General features: G+C 42.0%; 1 protein-coding gene across 2 annotated transcripts in view; it reads left to right on the top strand.

Annotated features, from left to right (window-relative positions):
* Window positions 1-491: 491 nt before the first annotated feature.
* The window catches only part of LONP2 (lon peptidase 2, peroxisomal), a 92452-nt gene continuing 75108 nt past the window's right edge, over window positions 492-17835 (top strand). Inside the window, exons 1-6 of one of the 2 annotated variants that reach the window (XM_030581217.1) lie at window positions 492-786; window positions 3307-3454; window positions 5220-5351; window positions 8057-8179; window positions 9187-9350; window positions 12819-12913. In XM_030581217.1, the coding sequence (XP_030437077.1) occupies window positions 554-786; window positions 3307-3454; window positions 5220-5351; window positions 8057-8179; window positions 9187-9350; window positions 12819-12913 (895 nt within the window). In that variant the 5' untranslated portion in view covers window positions 492-553. Of the gene's footprint in view, window positions 787-3219; window positions 3455-5219; window positions 5352-8056; window positions 8180-9186; window positions 9351-12818; window positions 12914-17835 lie in introns of both variants that reach the window. The other variant, XM_030581216.1, reaches the window with a different exon arrangement.

The following is a 17835-nucleotide window of genomic DNA, read 5'->3' as shown; positions in this document are numbered from 1 at the left end:
ATGTACAATGAATATTTATGTTTTCTAAGGAAACTGGCCATTCTGAAGAAAGTAAAAATGTCTAGATTGCGATTTGGGGATGGGTGGGAAAAGAAGCAAAGTTTTTAATTTTTGATTAAAATTGTGTGAACCTTTGTTTTTTTAGCACTTTGGCTCATTTCATATTGAAATCTCCCCAGGACTTTGACACACCACCAACCTACATATTATCTATTAAAATCACTATGAATTATGATATTGCCATTCGTTGTATTAATTATATAATTTATAATTGGTATAAGGTATTGGGTGCATTATTTTACTTACTACTGCGCATTTAATTTTAACATGATTCGCTTTATGTATTATTTTAATACTAAGGTCAGTCCCTGAATGTGTATTTCTGAGGGGCGCCCCGCTGTTCTCTGCATTGATGATCATGACCCCGCGGCTCTGGAGGTTCCACCGTCGCGCCCAGCAGGTGGCAGCACGACGCACCCAGCGGCTGAGGATTGTCCCTGCCCGCGGCCCGTAGCGTGGTGAGCGGGTGCTGCGGACTTTGCCCGGCCCGGCCATGGCCTCCGGCAGCGCCATTCAGATCCCTAGCCGCCTGCCGCTGCTGCTCACCCACGAGGGGGTCCTGCTGCCCGGCTCCACCATGCGCAGCAGCGTGGACTCGCCGCGGAACATGCAGCTGGTGCGGAGCCGGCTGCTGAAGGGCACCTCGCTGAAGAGCACCATCATCGGGGTGATCCCCAACACCAGCGACCCCGCCTCCGACTGCGACGAGCTGCCCTCGCTGCACAGGTGAGGGCCCGGCACAGCCACCGGCGGGGGGGAGTGGGAGCTGTTTGTGTGGTTACACCGGGCGCCCCAGCCCTCTCCCTGCCCCCCCCCCGCCCGGCCGGGCTCGCCCCGTCCCCTCTTCCTGCTCGCCCGTGCCCCCGTCCGGCCTCCCCCGTGCCCGTCCCCCTCCATCTCCACCCCGCCGGGCTCGCTCCCCCCGTCCCCTCTCTCCGTGCCCCTTCCCCCCGTTGCCGTCCGGCCGGGCTCGCTCCCTGCCCGGCCTGGTATCCACTGCCTGCCCTTCCCCTCCTCCTTCTCCCCTCTGCCCAGGCACCGTTGGGCTCTCCCATTCTTTGCACCCTCTGCTGCACACCCTCTGTCTGGCTGCCCTGTTCAGCTGGGTTCTCCCCCTACCCCCTTCCTCCTCTGTCACTCCCCACCGCATACTCCCTGCCCAGCCAGGCCTCTCCTGCCTGGCTGCTACCAGGTTCTCTCATTCCCTGCCCTCTCCACCATACCTCTGTCCCCCAAGCCTGGCCGGGTCCCCCATTCCCTGCCTTCTCCCTGCCACGCTCACTGCTTTCCAGCCACCACCATCCTCATCCCTTACCCAGGCCTCCTTGCCCCCTGTCTGGTTTCCCTGGTGCTTCCCTGGTTGGAAAGAGTGGCAAAATAGTAGAAGAGAGGTAGAAGAGCATAAAATCTTTTTTTTTTTAATTGAAACTTGCAAAAAATGAATCTTGGGTCATTTAAAGAATATGGTAATTATTCATGACTTATTGTTGTTCTCATGGGTAATGTGATTGAGACTGATTCTGCAAACACACACCTGAATACTTTAGTTACATGGGTTGTTTCATAAGCAAAATAGGTTGCCTCCACTGGAATGACTGGTGCATAAATGTAAGGTATAGCCCAGGGATCAGCAACTTTTGGCAAATGGCCCACCAGAGTAAGCACGCTGGCGGACTGGGTCAGTTTGTTTACTTGCTGAGTTCACAGGTTAGGCCAATCGCAGCTCCCACTGGCTGCAGTCCCCCACTCCAGGCCAATGGGGGTGGCGGGAAGCGGCGGCCAGCACATCCCTCCGCCCGCTCCACTTCCTGTAGCCCCCATTGGCCTGGAGCAGCGAACCGTGACCAGTGGGAGCTGCGATCAGCCAAACCTGTGGACGCCCAGGTAAACAAACCAGCCCGGCCCACCAGGGTACCAAAGGTTGCTGATCCCTGGTATAGCCCATTACAGACAATGATAAGTTACTTAAGTCAGTTATACCAGTGTAATTCCATTGACCTGAAATGTGGTAGCACCTGACTTACAACAGTGTGTGATTGTAATAAGGCCCAGACTCCCTCTCAAAGAACTTAAATATTAAAATACATCTCAGTCTTGCACATTCTTATACACACAAGTAAATTTAAAGCACATGAGTTCCCACTGAGTTCAGTTGGGCTCTTCATGTTCATAAAGTTATACATGTATGCAGGTTTGGGCCCTAAATTATGTTTAATGTGGTTAGCTTTGTTTCTTTTCTTGAGGTTTTGGTTTGATTTCTTTTTAATTCAGTATGAATTTTTGATAAAATATAAATGTTGCAAGTAAATCACTGTATATACTCAATCATAAGCCAGTTTGTTCATAAGCCGACTTCCCGCCCTTCCCCCCTCCCCAAGATGGATAAGTAAAAATTGAAAATTTTTATGACTCGTTCATAAGCCGACCCTATGATTCAGGGGTCAGCAACATTTGGCTCCCAGGCCATCAGGATAAGCTGCTGGCGGGCCGAGATGGTTTGTTTACCTCAAGCGTCCTCAGGCACGGAGGTAAAGCTAAGTAAACAAAGTGTCCTGGTGCACCAGCTGCTTACCCTGATGGGCCGGGACAGCAACTGGGGGGAAATTTTTCTGAGGGGGAAGAAGCTGGGGGTCACGAGAGTAACACCTGTGACCACCCCCCACCCCTAGCCGGGACCCCCACGCTTTCCCCTTCCCACCTTATCTGAGGAGGGCCGGGGACGATGTGTCTGGCATGGCTGGAGCTGCTCCTGCAGGCTGGGCAGCACAGCCGCAGCCTTCTTTGACAGGCCAGACCGGATGGCACAGCTGCAGCATGTTCCGCTGGGCTGGGTAGTGTGGCTGCAGCCTGCCAGGTCTGGAGCTGCAGCTGCTTTGGAGGTGTGGGGAGAGCAGTGTGGCCAGAAGCAGAGACTCTGGCCCTGCCGCTTCCCTTCTGGCTCTACTGACTGTGCTGCCTCTCCTTGTTCCCTCCGTTGTGGGGAGGAGCTGTGTCCCACCTCTCCCTCTATACCCGTTCATAAGCCGACCCCCTTCTCTGGTGCTTCTCTTTTTTACTAAAAAATTCAGCTTATGAACGAGTATATATGGTGGTTTGATTGTTGGGGTAAAACGCTCAGCTGAATGCTATAAATAACATGAATTTTTGGAATATTTTCAGGATTGGCACTGCTGCTCTGGCAGTTCAGGTAGTTGGCAGTAACTGGCCTAAACCACATTACACCTTGCTAATTACTGGCCTCTGCAGATTTCAAATCTTGCAACTGCTGAAAGAAAAACCATATCCTGTTGCTGAGGTTGAACAATTGGACCGACTTGAACAATTTACCAACCAGACGAAATCCGAGGAAGAATTGGGAGAGCTGTCAGAACAGTTCTACAAATATGCAGTACAGGTTCGTTGCTTAAATTTTCTAGAACAGCACTTCTCAAACTGGGGGTCGGGACACCATTTTAAATGGGTGGCCAGGGCTGACTTAAGTTACAGGCCCCCTCCCTGCGGCTGAAGCCCTTCGGCTTTGGCCCCCTGGCCCGGGAAGACGGGGCTTTGGCTCCCCCCTTCCATTTCCCCCCAGGGTGGCGAGACTTGGGCGGGGTTTGGGGCTTAGGTGTTTGCATACCTGGAGGGGGGCTGCAGTGCACTTGTGCACAGCCAGAAACATAGACACAGAGAGAACTTTTACTGCCAAAGTTTAGGTGCCTACAGGGTTTGGTGGCAGCTAAGTGTGGGTTTTATGAATCCCAGTGGGGCCTGATTCTGGGAGTGAAGAGACAGTCCTCTGGAGAATCTAGCCCTTGAATCAGACATAGCTAAGGAAAACTTAAGTTGCAAAAAAAGATGTTGGTAGGTTAGTGTTCGGAGGCACTGGGTTGCTGGAGGTGCTGTCTTTGGAATGGAATGTGATAATGGATGCCCAGAGCTGGTGGTATTAAAGTGTGGTTCTTCCCTGAAAAGCAATGAAGAATGGCATTCTGTGTGAATGGGGTTCTGTATTCATTGTTTTACACAGATTTCCATATCTTATTTTCTCAGAGTCAAGCAGAGTTCTTTCCATCTCCTGCATCATTCGAGTAATAAAAGAACTCTTATCCAAATTGCAACTGCATAGTCCTGTTGTCTTCAGATTAGGCCTTGGTGACAATTGTGCCAAATCCTCTGAAGGCCTGATTTCCGCAGTTGGCACTGAAAGTATAAAATGGCATTGAAAGTATAATTGCTGTTTTTACTTTTGTGGGCACCATGGGAGAAGTGATTGGTAGAAGAATTTGAATGAACTGAGTGGTGATGTCTTAGCAGACTCCATTTACAGATGGAGATTAAGTATGTTGAGTAAGTTTGTTGAAAGAAAAATAAATAAATTGGAAAGATTAAATAGAAGATACCAGACTTAGCTTAACTTCTCCCCCATCTTGCAACGACTTCCTGAAGGTTGCATTAGGAGCACCAGGGTTTAACGTGTTTTTAGGTTGCACTAGGGGCGCCATGGTCTAAAGTGTTTTACTTATCCCAAAAATGAGATACTCAGAGCTATGTAAATCTTAAATGCACCTTAATATAATATTCTGAAGGAACAAACATGACTATTGTCATATATCAGGATAAGCTTTAAATTGTTCTACTTGTAACAAGAATATTATTAAAAGTCTGTTTAAGGTACTGCCCCTTAACCATAAAAAACAAAAATCAAACAAAAAACAACTATATAGAAATTATTTTGTACGGGATGCACAAATCTGAAATGTCAGAGAAATATCATAACTGTTCTAATCACATTTTATGGGATCAAAAAGATCTGGTACAGTGTGAATGGGAGAGTTTTTGTTTTTTCTTCCTTTCTAACACTGAATAAAAGAGGTTGAAGAAAGCACTAAGAACTTTAATAATATTTAGCATCTATCTCAAACAAACAAGCGAAGAAACTGAAGTTTTGACAGTCCTGGGAGATGGGGTTAACTTAATGCCTCTTAGTTCTTTTTGCTGACTGTTAGAAGTGCTGTTTAGCTATGCAAATAGAAATCTTTTCCTTTCAAAGACTCAATTATTTCTCGGTTTGTGGCTGTTCACCTTACTGATAATATCTGGACACCTGTTTTTTCACATCAGAAAGAAACACCAGGAATACTGTAAATTGTTCTCACTTCCTTGTTTCCTCCTTACAGCTGGTTGAAATGTTGGATATGTCTGTCCCTGCAGTTGCTAAGCTGAGACGTCTTTTAGACAATCTGCCTAGAGAAGCTTTACCAGATGTACTAACTTCAATCATACGCACAAGCAACCAAGAAAAGCTGCAGGTACTGTATGCTTCTGCCTTAAACTTCCAGGGGAACGAAGGGTTTAGCAGTTACAGTTCAATCCACTATTAGATAACTTCAGAATCACTCATCTCTGGAAATTATAAAGTACTCATATTGTGCTTAAAAAAAAAGTAATTGTCTTCATTGCACCTGTGTGACTGTTTTAAAAAATATTTCCACATTATTCAAAACTATATTGAGTTGGCAAACTGAGTTCAGAGGTTACTGTTGTACCATTGTTTGTGTTCATGCATTTTGGTCAATTACCCCAGTTACTTTTGTAGTTAGTTGTGGGAGATTAGACTACTGGAGCATTGGGGACTCTTAGAAAATAGGTATAAATCTAACTGCTTTAATTTCTTTGGCATACAATTACACTGTGAAAATGGCATATAAGGTTTAATATTTATTGGTCTCAGAGATTTCTGTATCCCGTTTGCTCTGTTCATAAGTAAAAAGTTTTTTTGTTTTGTAACTACCATGCTGCTAATTAAACCTGGGATTTTAAATAGTTCACCTGGAGATTCTACTTCACCCTTGCATGTAAATATTCTACCATCAGAATTTAATTGAGAGTTCTCTTGGTGCACTGGACCCCAGTTCGGTTTTCTATAGTGGTATTGGCTTGTTAGTGCTAACAGTAATAATTTGTTTCTATCAATAAAGCAGCTGGTAGAGAGGAAAAAGAGAGAGAGAAGAATATGTTGAGTAAGAGAGTGGCATGTAGAAGAATCTCCTTGGTAAGCTGCAAACCACCACTAAAAGTGGATTTGCATGTGTTCTCTTTACTGAAGGGCTGAGTGTCAAGGTTTTGCTTGTGCTGCCATGGCCTGTCAGGTGCATGACATGTGACAGTCATGATGATGAATCAACACCATGTTGGCCTGGGGCCTAGTATTTAGCTTGGTTACTAATTGTGATGTTCCTCCTCCTATGTGAGACAGGGCCAGACTTTCTCTGCTCTCATGGCAGGCCAGATAGGAGCCTGGTTACTGATCTGAAGTGAGAATACAGAATGCAGCTGGTCCTTGTGCAAAGGAAAGATAGGGCAGTCCTTAGCTCTGCTTCCTGCAGTTGTCATTGCAAGTAGAGTGGATGGAGGTAGCCAGCAGCTGTCTATTACTTGCTTCCTGGCCATCTGAATGCAGTGGGAAGCATAGAGTAGAAGACAGCACCAAGATATTTGTAGAAAAGGTGTCTTTTCAGAAATCCACCTGCCTGTTTCAGACTAGAAGTCATGTTACTTTTACTCCTTTGGCTTTAGTATGCCTGTAGGAGCATTGAGAGCCTCTCCCCACCTTTCCTAGTGACCCAGCTCCAGCAAGAATGGGAGGAGAATATTAAATGTATTTCAGGGCATTGCTGAGCATGGGGATAGGAACTTCTAATTGGCCGATGGTTGGCTTCATTGCCACACCGCTCACTGTTTAGTAACCTGTGCAGATAAGTAAATCTCTGCATTTTTAACCCTGCCAACATTGCAAGTCCCATCTTGAGTGACAGCAAGCCATAAGAAGCTTTCCCTGCCTAATAAGAGAGGAAGTGCCCAAACATTCACATGATCAGTGTGAACAGACTTGGAATTCAAAATGAAAATGAAGTCAGAAATACAATTGGAAAAGAAACCAGAGGATAGAAGGCGAGGTTTGTGAGACTGCTGGTGAAGGAAGAGATCATTTTGTGATTTTTCTTAGAGGGCTAGGTCCTGCCTCCAGGCTTAATAATTGAGAAATGACCGCTGATACTGGTTTGCTGCAGGATATGCACCTCATTAATGAGGTGTATTAAAAAGAGAGGCAGGGTAAGAGCAGTTTTCTTCCTGTTCTGTAGCCATGCTGGAGTAATTAGTAGACGTCTTTTGATGCTAGCCTTAGAATTATAGTACCCCTTGAACCTTTTCAGTTGTGTGTTTAAAACTTGGTAATGTAGAATTGTGCCCCAGAAATTTCACCACTTTTGCTCTGGGAATTTCTTTAAAGCAGGTACTTGAGGGAAGTGTACTTCTCTGTCAGAAAAAGATAATAAGGCATGAAATACAAAGTTATTTTAACTAGCAACACTGCTATTGTCTCTTCTTTTGAAGGTTTCCTCTACCTTGCATGTCTGTCTGCCCTTCATCTTGGGCAGACAGACATTAATAGCTCTACTTGATTTAGCGTGCTAAAAATAGCAGTGTGGCCTCAGTAGTCTGGGTGGTGGCTTAGTCTAGTCACCTGAGTACGTACCTAGGGAGTTGCGCAGGATTATTTTTGGATGGATAACTCAAGCTGCCACCTCTGCTGTCCCTGCCACACTGCTATTTTTCGCATGCTAGTTTGAGCAGAGTTGTGCATATCTGTCTGTGTGTGTTGGGAAGCATCTTCCCAGCTGCTGTGTAAACACACATTATGTCGTCAACTTTCCCTGTTCACCTCTTACACTGTGTGCTTCCAGTTGCCTTTGTGCTCTTGTTAACAACAAACGCAAAGCATAAACCAAACTCTAAAGTCATTTCACACATCTGAGATAGGAGCCTTATATTCCATTCTGCTGTTACTAATAACTGCTTTCATATTTTTTTGCAAACTGTCTACTTCAGAACTCTGATAACATTGCATCATTAACCCGGAGAAAATCTGTGTGCTGTCATTACTTATAGACTAACCTCTAAATGCTACAGAAAAATACTATTAACTATTTTCACTCTCATTTTCTGCTGTTAGATTTTAGATGCTGTTAGCCTGGAGGACCGATTCAAGATGACTATACCATTGCTTGTTAGACAGATTGAAGGCCTGAAGCTGCTTCAGAAAACCAGAAAACGCAAACAGGATGATGATAAAAGGGTATTGACTTTTAAACATGGGATTCTCAAATGCACTTCATGGTTTGGCAGAGAGGAATAATGTAATTAAATATAGGGTCTCATTTTCAAAAATGTCATCTAAAATTGAACCCACAATCATTCACATTTAATTTCTGTGACCATAATTTTTCATATCCAGGTAATAACCTGTATAAAACGTCCACCTCCCATATTCTACACAAGATGGCTATTTATTTAAATTTTTAGTAAACCATATAAAAGCACCTAAGCAAAGGCTTTAAGCACATTTGACATCCATTTAAAAAAAAACAGATGGGCTTAAACAGAATCATTTCATGACCGAATTTGCTTGTGCAAATTCTGTTTGCACTATCTAAAACTTTAGAAGTGAAAAACTGAGTACATGTTGAGGTCTCTTTCCGAATGTGACCTTTATTGTCCAATAGTATGAGAATAAAATTGTTACTTCTGAAATGGGTGTTTTATACATGAATGAAACAAACATTGAGACCTGTAGTTTTCCAAAACATGGTAGTCTGATCACATATATTAGTATATATACAACCATGTTTAATGATGAACAATTACTTTTATGGGAATTGAGGGGGGAGGAAGTAAGAGCCCTATTTACTCACTGTGAAGGTTAGTCTTACTCAGTTATTACTGTGGGCTATAATGCAGAGATTTTAAAAGTATAATTAATAACACTTCAAATTTCTTTCTTGTCTTCTAGTGTCCCATAGGTATGGCTGGTTAATTAATGTATTTTTGTAAACAGGTGCCGTAAGATAAATGTTTCTTTACTTTAATAATCATGAGATCATATTTAGAACAGGTTAATAAAGTCATAGATTTTAATCCTAGAAGGGACCATTTTAACTGTCTAGTCTGACTTTCAGCGTAAAACAAGCCAAAGAACCTTATCCAGTAAATTATGCATCATGCCCTTAACTTCAATTTAAACCACAGTTTATCTTCTGAAAGATATTTGTGTGCCATTTTATGCTTCTGTTTTCCGCTTCTTAGGTTGTAGCTATTCGTCCTATTCGGAGGATCAATCACGTTCCAGGTACTGCAGAAGATGAAGAGGAGGATGAAGATCATGATGACATTGTTATGCTAGAAAAGAAAATTAAAACATCCAGTATGCCAGAGCAAGCTCTTAAAGTTTGTGTAAAAGAAATAAAAAGGTAGGTCATAAAATCTCTGTAATAGTGAGGTTTTCCAACGTTTATTAATTGACTTTAAATTTCCAATTGGCCATTCTTGCGAAAGCCTGTCTTCCTCTTGAGATGTTATATTTTTGTAGGTTTTTGATTATGTAAAAAAAAAAAAAAATTACATTTCAAGCAGAACAGAGATGTTTTTACATAGTGTTAATTTCATCATTTTGATAGTTTAAAAAAAGTGTTTATAAATTAGAGGAAACCTGAAGAAAGCCCCTGAGTGATGATTAAGAATCAGTATAACTTTACACTAAAAACTTAAAGCCTCTCTAAATCTTCATTGCTTAGAAAACAGGTAACATGCTCAAGCTTTAAACCTATGTTTATGATAATGTTAGTGCTTGGCTGTGGTGATGTGCTGTTAAAAATCTGTATAACATTCGGAGATGTGGAACGGTCTCAAAAACTTTAAAATAAGAAGGATGGACTTTATCATTAAATCATGCTGATGAAAATAATGTATGGGATTCTCTTAGCTAAAAGGCCAAAAGCTTTTAATTTCCTTTTTTTTTCTTTTAAATAGCACTTATATTTTCATGGGTCAATAGAAATAATTGCACAAAAAGCTATGTTAATAGCATGTTGTTCAGGTTGCAAATTGGGCACTCAGAAGTTAGGAAATGCTAGAATAAAGGTTGCATGTGCAATTTATTTTCACAGAATCCCTGTGATGTGAGGGAGTGGTATTATCCCCATTTTACACTTGGGGAGCTGAGGCTCGGAGACATTAGGGTCAAAAATACCCACTAATTTTGGACAATTTGGGACACTAGGACCTGACTTATTCGAGTCGTTGGCATTATACATCTTCCATTGGCATCAGTTGCGAGCACTCTGCACTTCTGCAAATGGAGCACCAGGGTCTCCCATTGGGCAACCAGAAAATTAGGAAAACATAATATGTGGCCACCTGTGAAGAGTTTGGTTAAATTGAAAAAAGGGTCTTATAATTTGTAAGTGTTGGGGCAAACTTAATAATAGCTAATGCCACTAGCCTGCCCTGTAATACTCATATATAATACTTTTCATCAGGAGATGTCACTACTTTACAATGAAGGCAAACCTCATTATCCTCCTTTTATAGTGGAGAAGAAGAGGCAAGGAGAGGTGAAGTGACTTACCCAAAGTCACCTAGCAGGCCAGTGAACAATCTGGGACTGGACTCTAGGTCTCCTGAGTCCCAGTCCAGTGCTCTATCCACTAGGGCAGTGGTTTTCCAATGTTTTTTCTGGGGACCCAGTTGAAGAAAATTGTTGATGCCCATGAGCCAATGGAGCTGGGAATGAGGGTTTTGGGGTGTGGGAGGGCTCAGGGCTGGGACAGGGGATTGAGTCATGGACTTACCTCTGGCAGCTCCCAATCAGCAGCGCAGCCAGGGTGCAGAGACAGGCTTTCTGTCTGTCCTGGTATCGCAGACCACGTTGTACCCTGGAAGCGGCAAGCAGCAGGTCTGTCTCCTAGGCAGAGACGCGCAAGCCAGGCCAGTGAGTGCAGAGCCAGTGCGTGAGTCAGGGGCAGCCTGTGGAACTCCATGGGATCCACTGCGTAGAAACTGGACCCACTGCTGGCCGCTTCTGAGGCACAGTGTTGTTGGAACAAGAAGACACTAGCCTGCCTTAGTTGGGCAGCACCGCTGACAGGACTTTTAACATCCCAGTTGGCAGTGCTGACCAGAGGGTCCCTGGTTGCTGAGCAAGGCAACCCAGTGCCTTATATGCCATGGCCCAGTACTGGGTCGTGACCTGAACTTTGTAAAACACTGCAGTGGCTTCTGGGCATCTATTTCTCTTTATTAAAGTAGGAAATTACAATCAAATTTGAGGTTTCTAAATTAATTAGTAGATAAAGAAAATGCAGTGGATAATAGCCTGCTAGGATTTTAGTAAGGGTATAGATATGGGGTTGGAAACCTTTCAGCAGTTGTGTGCTGAGTCTTCATTTATTCACTCTAATTTAAGGTTTTGTGTGCCGTTAATACATTTTAATGTTTTTAGAAAGTCTCTTTATATGTCTATAATATATAACTAAACTATTGTTGAATGTAAAGTAAATAAGGTTTTTTAAATGTTTAAGAAGCTTCATTTAAAATTAAATTAAAATGCAGATCTCCGCAGACCGGTGGCCAGGACTCAGGCTGTGTGAGCGCCACTGAAAATCAACTTGCGTGCCGCCTTCGGCATGCGTGCCATAGGTTGCCTACTCCTGGTATAGATAAAAATGATACATAAATAAAATCCATTACGGTAGAAATAAGGAGGGAAACCTTTAGGGATACATTTCTAAAGGGCTGATTCTCTGCCTCTTTTTTTGCACCTGCATTTTTGAATACTCCAACTTAGGTATTTTGCCCACAATTCTTTCTGGTGACGTCTGACTACCTAATTTTTGGCTTACAGTCAGTTACTTAGAGGCACAGCTACTAAGTTGCATCTGCATTCCATTTGCACCTGCACACAGCTAATAATAGAAGATTTTGAACTAGCTTCAGGTGAGAGTTATTTTTTTCAAATATGTGCAGTGGAATAGATGCCAAGAAGGATAATCAAGGCTCCATCACTGCAGATATTGAAGAACAGATTCAGGATGGGTATATGTTAGTGAGGTCTTGAAAAACAGAGACAAACGAGCATCTGGTGATAGTACTACTGTCCAGTCTTGGCTCAGGGAGGTCCCTTACTATTGGGCATGAATGGTGCATAAACACGAGAAACGTTTTTGACACCTACAGCAATGTGGCACGTCTGGTTTATATATATACATATATATATACATATATATATATATAATATAAATTTGAGATTTCTCATCAGTGTAAATATGAGGGAGAACCTCTGCTTGTTTGTGCTAGTTATACAAAGGTGCTGTTTTCATGCATGACTCTCAGTAGGTCTAGGTGAATTTTTTTGGTAAATATTAAATTTGTCAGAAAATACATTTCTTGGGGTATCATAAATGTTTGCAAATTCAGGTGGAATTTGACAAATAGCTTTGACGAAAAGAAAAGAAAAAGTCAAAATAATTAATTTTGATCATTTTGAAATAAAGCATTTTGAAACAATGTTTTGTTTAGAAATTTAGCTATTTTCATTTAAAAAACAAAAAAGGTTTAAAAAAAGCTGAAATCTAAACACAAAGCATTTGTATTTGTTTAGTTTCTGTGAGTGTGTGTGAAATATTTCAATTTTGGTTAGAACCAAACTGAAATGTTGTTCAGGTTTTTCTAGTTCAGACCCAAATCAGAAAAAAACCACAATGTTATAATTCATACAACAGTACTCTGCGTCATTTCTTAGCATTAAGATTTTCAGTGTAGTAAATAGGAATGCTGTGGGCCTCAATGTACCAGATACAGGTTTTGTGGTAGGAAGAAAAACTCTCAGCTGAAACTTACTATCTCCTTGATACACATCTACTAAATATATGTACTTTCAGGTTAAAGAAAATGCCTCAATCAATGCCAGAATATGCCTTGACCAGAAATTATTTGGAACTAATGGTGGAACTTCCATGGAACAAAAGTACAAAAGGTAAATGCCTGTTAGTCCTTCTTTGGTGCTGATTGTCTGTCACAGAGAAATTCCAGGATAAGTATCTGGCAATTAAATACTGTGGTACCTAACTGGGTCTGTCTTGTAAATTCTTGTTGCATGGTCTGATAGCAGAAATATCCTTAGTGTGCTAATTTGGTTTTTAAAATAAATTATTCTTAACCCAGTAAAACAAATCAAGTGGCTATGAAATGTAACTTGTGTGTACATCAGAAAAATTATGATTAGAGGATCACCGAGCGAAAAGATTTGATCTGATCGCTGCCTAATTTTTCTTATTTTATTAAGGTCATGTATTTTATTTTTCGTTAGATTTTAAAGTCATTAAAGCCCATAGGTTAATGTTTTTTAAGTGATTATTGTTGATATTCTCTTAGAAATTCACAGCATATTCTTTTCTGTCTGTTTAATGAGTTTGCATTTGGCACTCACTCATTATCCTTAAAAAAAAAAAATTAAAAATGAATAAAAAACAAAACAGCAATAAAACTTTAGACCAGATGACATCTTTATGAAGAACAGGTCACTGAAGCCAATGTGATTTTGCCTTGTGTGTCTCCTTTTTGCTTTGAGCATCACTGAAGATATGCAAACAGCTGAGGAAATAGGTCTGTTACTTAAATAATTGATTCTCAACCAGGGATACGTGTGCTCCTAGGGTTACGCAGGGGTCTTCCATAGGGTACATCAACTCATCTAGATATTTGTCCTGACTACATAAAAAGCACTAGCAAAGTCAGTATAAACTAAAATTTCATGCAGACAGTGATTTGTTTATACTGCTCTATATACTGTACATTGAAATGTAAGTACAATATTTATATTCAAATTGTTTTATTTATAATATGGTAAAAATGAGAATAAGTAATTTTTCAGTAATAGTGTGCTGTGACACTTCTGTTATTTTATGTCTGATTTTGTAAGCAAGTAGTTTTTAAATAAGGTGAAACTTGGAGGTATGCAGGACAAATCAGACTTCTGAATGGGATACAGTAGTCTGGAAAGGTTGAGAGCCACTGATTCAAATGAAGCCTGACAAGGTAGTTTCCACTGTTTTGTAAAGTAATTTTGTTTCCACATTTCTGTAGGAACCTCACAGAAGCTTGACAAAGAAATCTGTTTCCTTGCTGAATTTTTATTTAAATATTTGGTTACAGAGAGAGCTCCATGAAATGTATATCTTGTTTTCATCAGGGTTCCAACAGGAGAACAGTTGACAGTCTTACTCCAGGACATGTTCTGTATGGTATAAACAGAAGAATGTGGGTCACTCATACCTTAGGTGAACCATGTTACAAAACATGCTAATTTACATGCTGTTAAACATGGTAGCACCATTGTAGGCAGAAACTGTTGGGTCAGCTGTTCATAGTTAAAACATCTAAAAATCATTCAGCTTTTTTTGCTTTGACAGTGTTAGTTAAGAGATCAAAAGTTTCTAAAACCTCGACATTTCTGATGCCTGTTAAAGTGGAACAGTTAGTTTATTCTAGTAGTTTGGGACTGCAGTGCAAAGGCCATGTCTACACTGTGAGCTAGCGGTATGAGTCCCCTGCTTGTGTACAGATAGTTGCATTAGCATGAGTATAGTTTAGCTGTGGTACGATTGGCAGCAGCAGTGGAGGCGTGTGCTGAGTGCAGACCTGCCTGAATCTGGTGGGTACCTACTCAGTATGGGTAAGCCATGCCTCTGCTGCTCCTATCCCTACTACCATTGCCATACTGTTGTTTATAACTGTACTAGCTCGATGAGAGAGAGAGTTTGAGCATGTGTACACGAGAATAGGAATTACATCTCTAGCACGTAGTGTGGACATAGCCTTACAGGTCAGCCTCTCAGAGTCTGTTTGGATCAAGGCACTTTAAAGTTAATAGTCGGTGTTGAGTAAACATTTCATTTTCAGTCTAGATTTGGAAAAAGGGAGCGTACAGTAAATAATCTGTAAAAGTGCACAGGGGATGTGGATCACTCAGTAAATTGTTCATTCCCTCTGAAACATCTGGCACAGACCACAGTTGGAAGACAGAATATTGGGCTAGATGGACCACTAGTCTGACCAAGTATGGCCAGTATGGTTCTTTTGTGTTGATCTTCTGAAGTCCTGAGAGTTTGCTTGGATTTGCTCAGCTGAATATAGACTAGAGTATTTCTACTAAAAAATGTTTTAGTAGGTTAGAGTTCTGTGCTCCATTTGCTGATTCTGCAGCAGCTTTCGGCTAATCATTAGGTGCTAATGCATTCACAAGGTTGGGCTGATGACACTGATGACGCTAGTGCCCAAAATGGATATTTTAGTACGACTGAGTGATTTATAAGTTGAAGTTCTTCTTTGTAGTGATTTCATCTAGTTTTTAAATACAGAGTGACTGAAAGTTAGGCAACTGAAAACTAGAAAAGGACAATTTCAGTTGCAATATAAAGATTTTTATCATTCTAAATAAAAACTTGTAGGTCTGAAACTAAACTGAAAAAAATACTTAGCAAGGTTCTTTCAGCTACCATGATCAACTTGCATTTACTTTGGCACTACACAGCCCTATATCTCACTGCGTTATTGATGTTACTAAACAATACTCTGATTTTTTCATATTTAATATCTGCCTGGGATTATAAATGTTTTCAAAGCATGCTGTTTGAAATTTATTTACAATCTGAACCACAGGACTCTTTCAGTTCTCTTGGTGGAATGTTTAACTACATCTGTTACTTCTCTACTTTCCAAAATGACACCATTGCTGAAGATGGCTTGAATCTTGTCACCTTGGACAAATGTGCTGGCTTTGCAATCTCAGGCATGCTGTGTACTGTATGTACACATACATTCTGTGCCTATATGCACGGTAACACATTCACAGTAGTGTATTAGAAACTTGAGAAATACAATTATACTTGTATTTTTGCCCCCTTGGTGGCTCAGTACTGTGGTGGCTTTTTAAGAAAATATCACGGGGTTCTTACAGAGAATGTGTATGCATTTTAAATAAAAATATTTTCATCATAAGGGAATATGTGGAACATATAGTATCTTGGGACTGACACGTTATTTATTTGCCTAAGGTCAAAACACTTTTTCTGTGGCAAAGCTGCACTTTATCGGAAGATATTATCCCTGGCTTTTTCTCCAGTTGCTGCCTCTTTGCTTTTCATGCCAATAGTAATACTTACGTGGCACCTTTTGTCCAAGGAGCTCAGTACTTTATAAACGTTACCACATTCCTGTGAAATAGGTATGCAATATGTAAGGAATCCCTTCATGCACCGTTCAAATGGAGCTGTCTGGAATTTGGCCAGGACACCGGAGTAAAACCTCAACTCTTACATAAAGTGAAATTTAATGACGACAACTGGTCAGGCTCTCCAATTTGTCTTTCTTAAAACATGGCAGCTGCAACACACCATTTTCAGCCTTTAACAATGTGGTCCATTAGCTCAGAAATGGCTTTGGACAAAGTACTGATTGTTGAATCACTACTGCATCCTAAAATAAGTTGGTAATAATTGGAGGCATTCTGTCCAACCTGCTGAATCCTGCTCTGCTCAAGAGAGTTTAACAGCTTCCAGCACTAGGTCACTGGAGGTAGATAGTAGAGGTGGGCTCCATGCAAAATCCTCGGTTTGGTCCCAGTCTCTTCACATGAGGACAGTTGTATATGGATAAGGATGTCCTAGATCAGGCCTGTGTCTAGTAGAAAGCAAATGCCGGAAGATCTCTGGCATTTATTTGTCACTTCTGGAATAGTCCCTCCTGCTTTTTGCATCTTCGTTTGTTTCTGAGTAACACAGTTTCAGGATAACTGCACTCTACTACTCCCTAGCTATCTCTTATCTCTGTATATAGTTACCTTTGTTAGTTAATTGTTAGTAGTTTTCTCTAGTGTTAAGTGTAGTATAGCAGTTGGGAGAGGGGTGCGCCCCGGGCCCTTATTACATCGAACTGATGGATCCTCCGCACGGTAGAGGCAGGATATTCTATCTATCCACTTCTGTTCCACCCCGCCCTCCCACCATCCTTGCCCATCCCTCTTCAGGGACCTCTCTCACGAGCAACTTCTTATTCCAGAGGTGCAGGCACTCCTTGCCCTAAGAGCGATGGAGGAGATGCTTCGGGAGCTCAGGGGCAAGGGTTTCTACTCACGTTATTTCCTCATACCCAAGGCAAAAGGAGGCCTAAGGCCCATTCTGGACCTTAGGGAGTTCAACAAATGTATTGTCTACTTGGAGTTCCACATGGTCTCCTTGGCCACTATCATTCCCTCACTGGATCCAGGAGACTGGTACACCACCCTCAATATGAAAGACACTTACTTTCACATTTCAATCACCCCGTTCCACAGACATTTTCTCTGTTTCGTGGTGAAGGAGGTGCACTATCAGTTCACAGCCCACCCATTCTGCCTGTGCACCATCCCTCATGGCTTCACCAAATGCATGGTGGTTGTGGCAGCTTTTCTTTGCCAACATCACATACACGTCTACCCATACCTAGACAACTGGCTCATATGGGGCTGATCTTGCCAGCAAGTTCAGTCTCAGGTGCAGATGGTCACAGATACGTTCAGCTGCTTGAGCATCATGTTGAATGTCGGCAAGTCTGTTCTCACCCCAACCTGAACAATAGAGTTTATCAGGGAAGTCCTGGATGCAAACCAAGTGAGAGCGTTCCTCCCGGAGGCCCGATGTCTGGCTTTTGCGAACATAATCACGGACCTTTGCAGGTTCCCCACTACCACAGCGAGGCAGTGTCTCAAGTTGCTAGGTCACATGGCATCCTGCACCTACGTGGTGCAGCACGCCAGACTGAGGCTCAGGCCCCTACAGACGTGGTTGACGTCCATGTATCGCCCAGCTCACGACAACCTGGACATGGTGCTCACAGTCTCAAGCCATGCTCTCGAATCTC

Source organism: Gopherus evgoodei, chromosome 12 (genome assembly GCF_007399415.2).
Source record: "Gopherus evgoodei ecotype Sinaloan lineage chromosome 12, rGopEvg1_v1.p, whole genome shotgun sequence".
Lineage (NCBI taxonomy): Eukaryota > Metazoa > Chordata > Testudines > Testudinidae > Gopherus > Gopherus evgoodei.
Note: the sequence above shows the minus strand (reverse complement) of the source record. Positions and strands in the feature narration are given on the sequence as shown.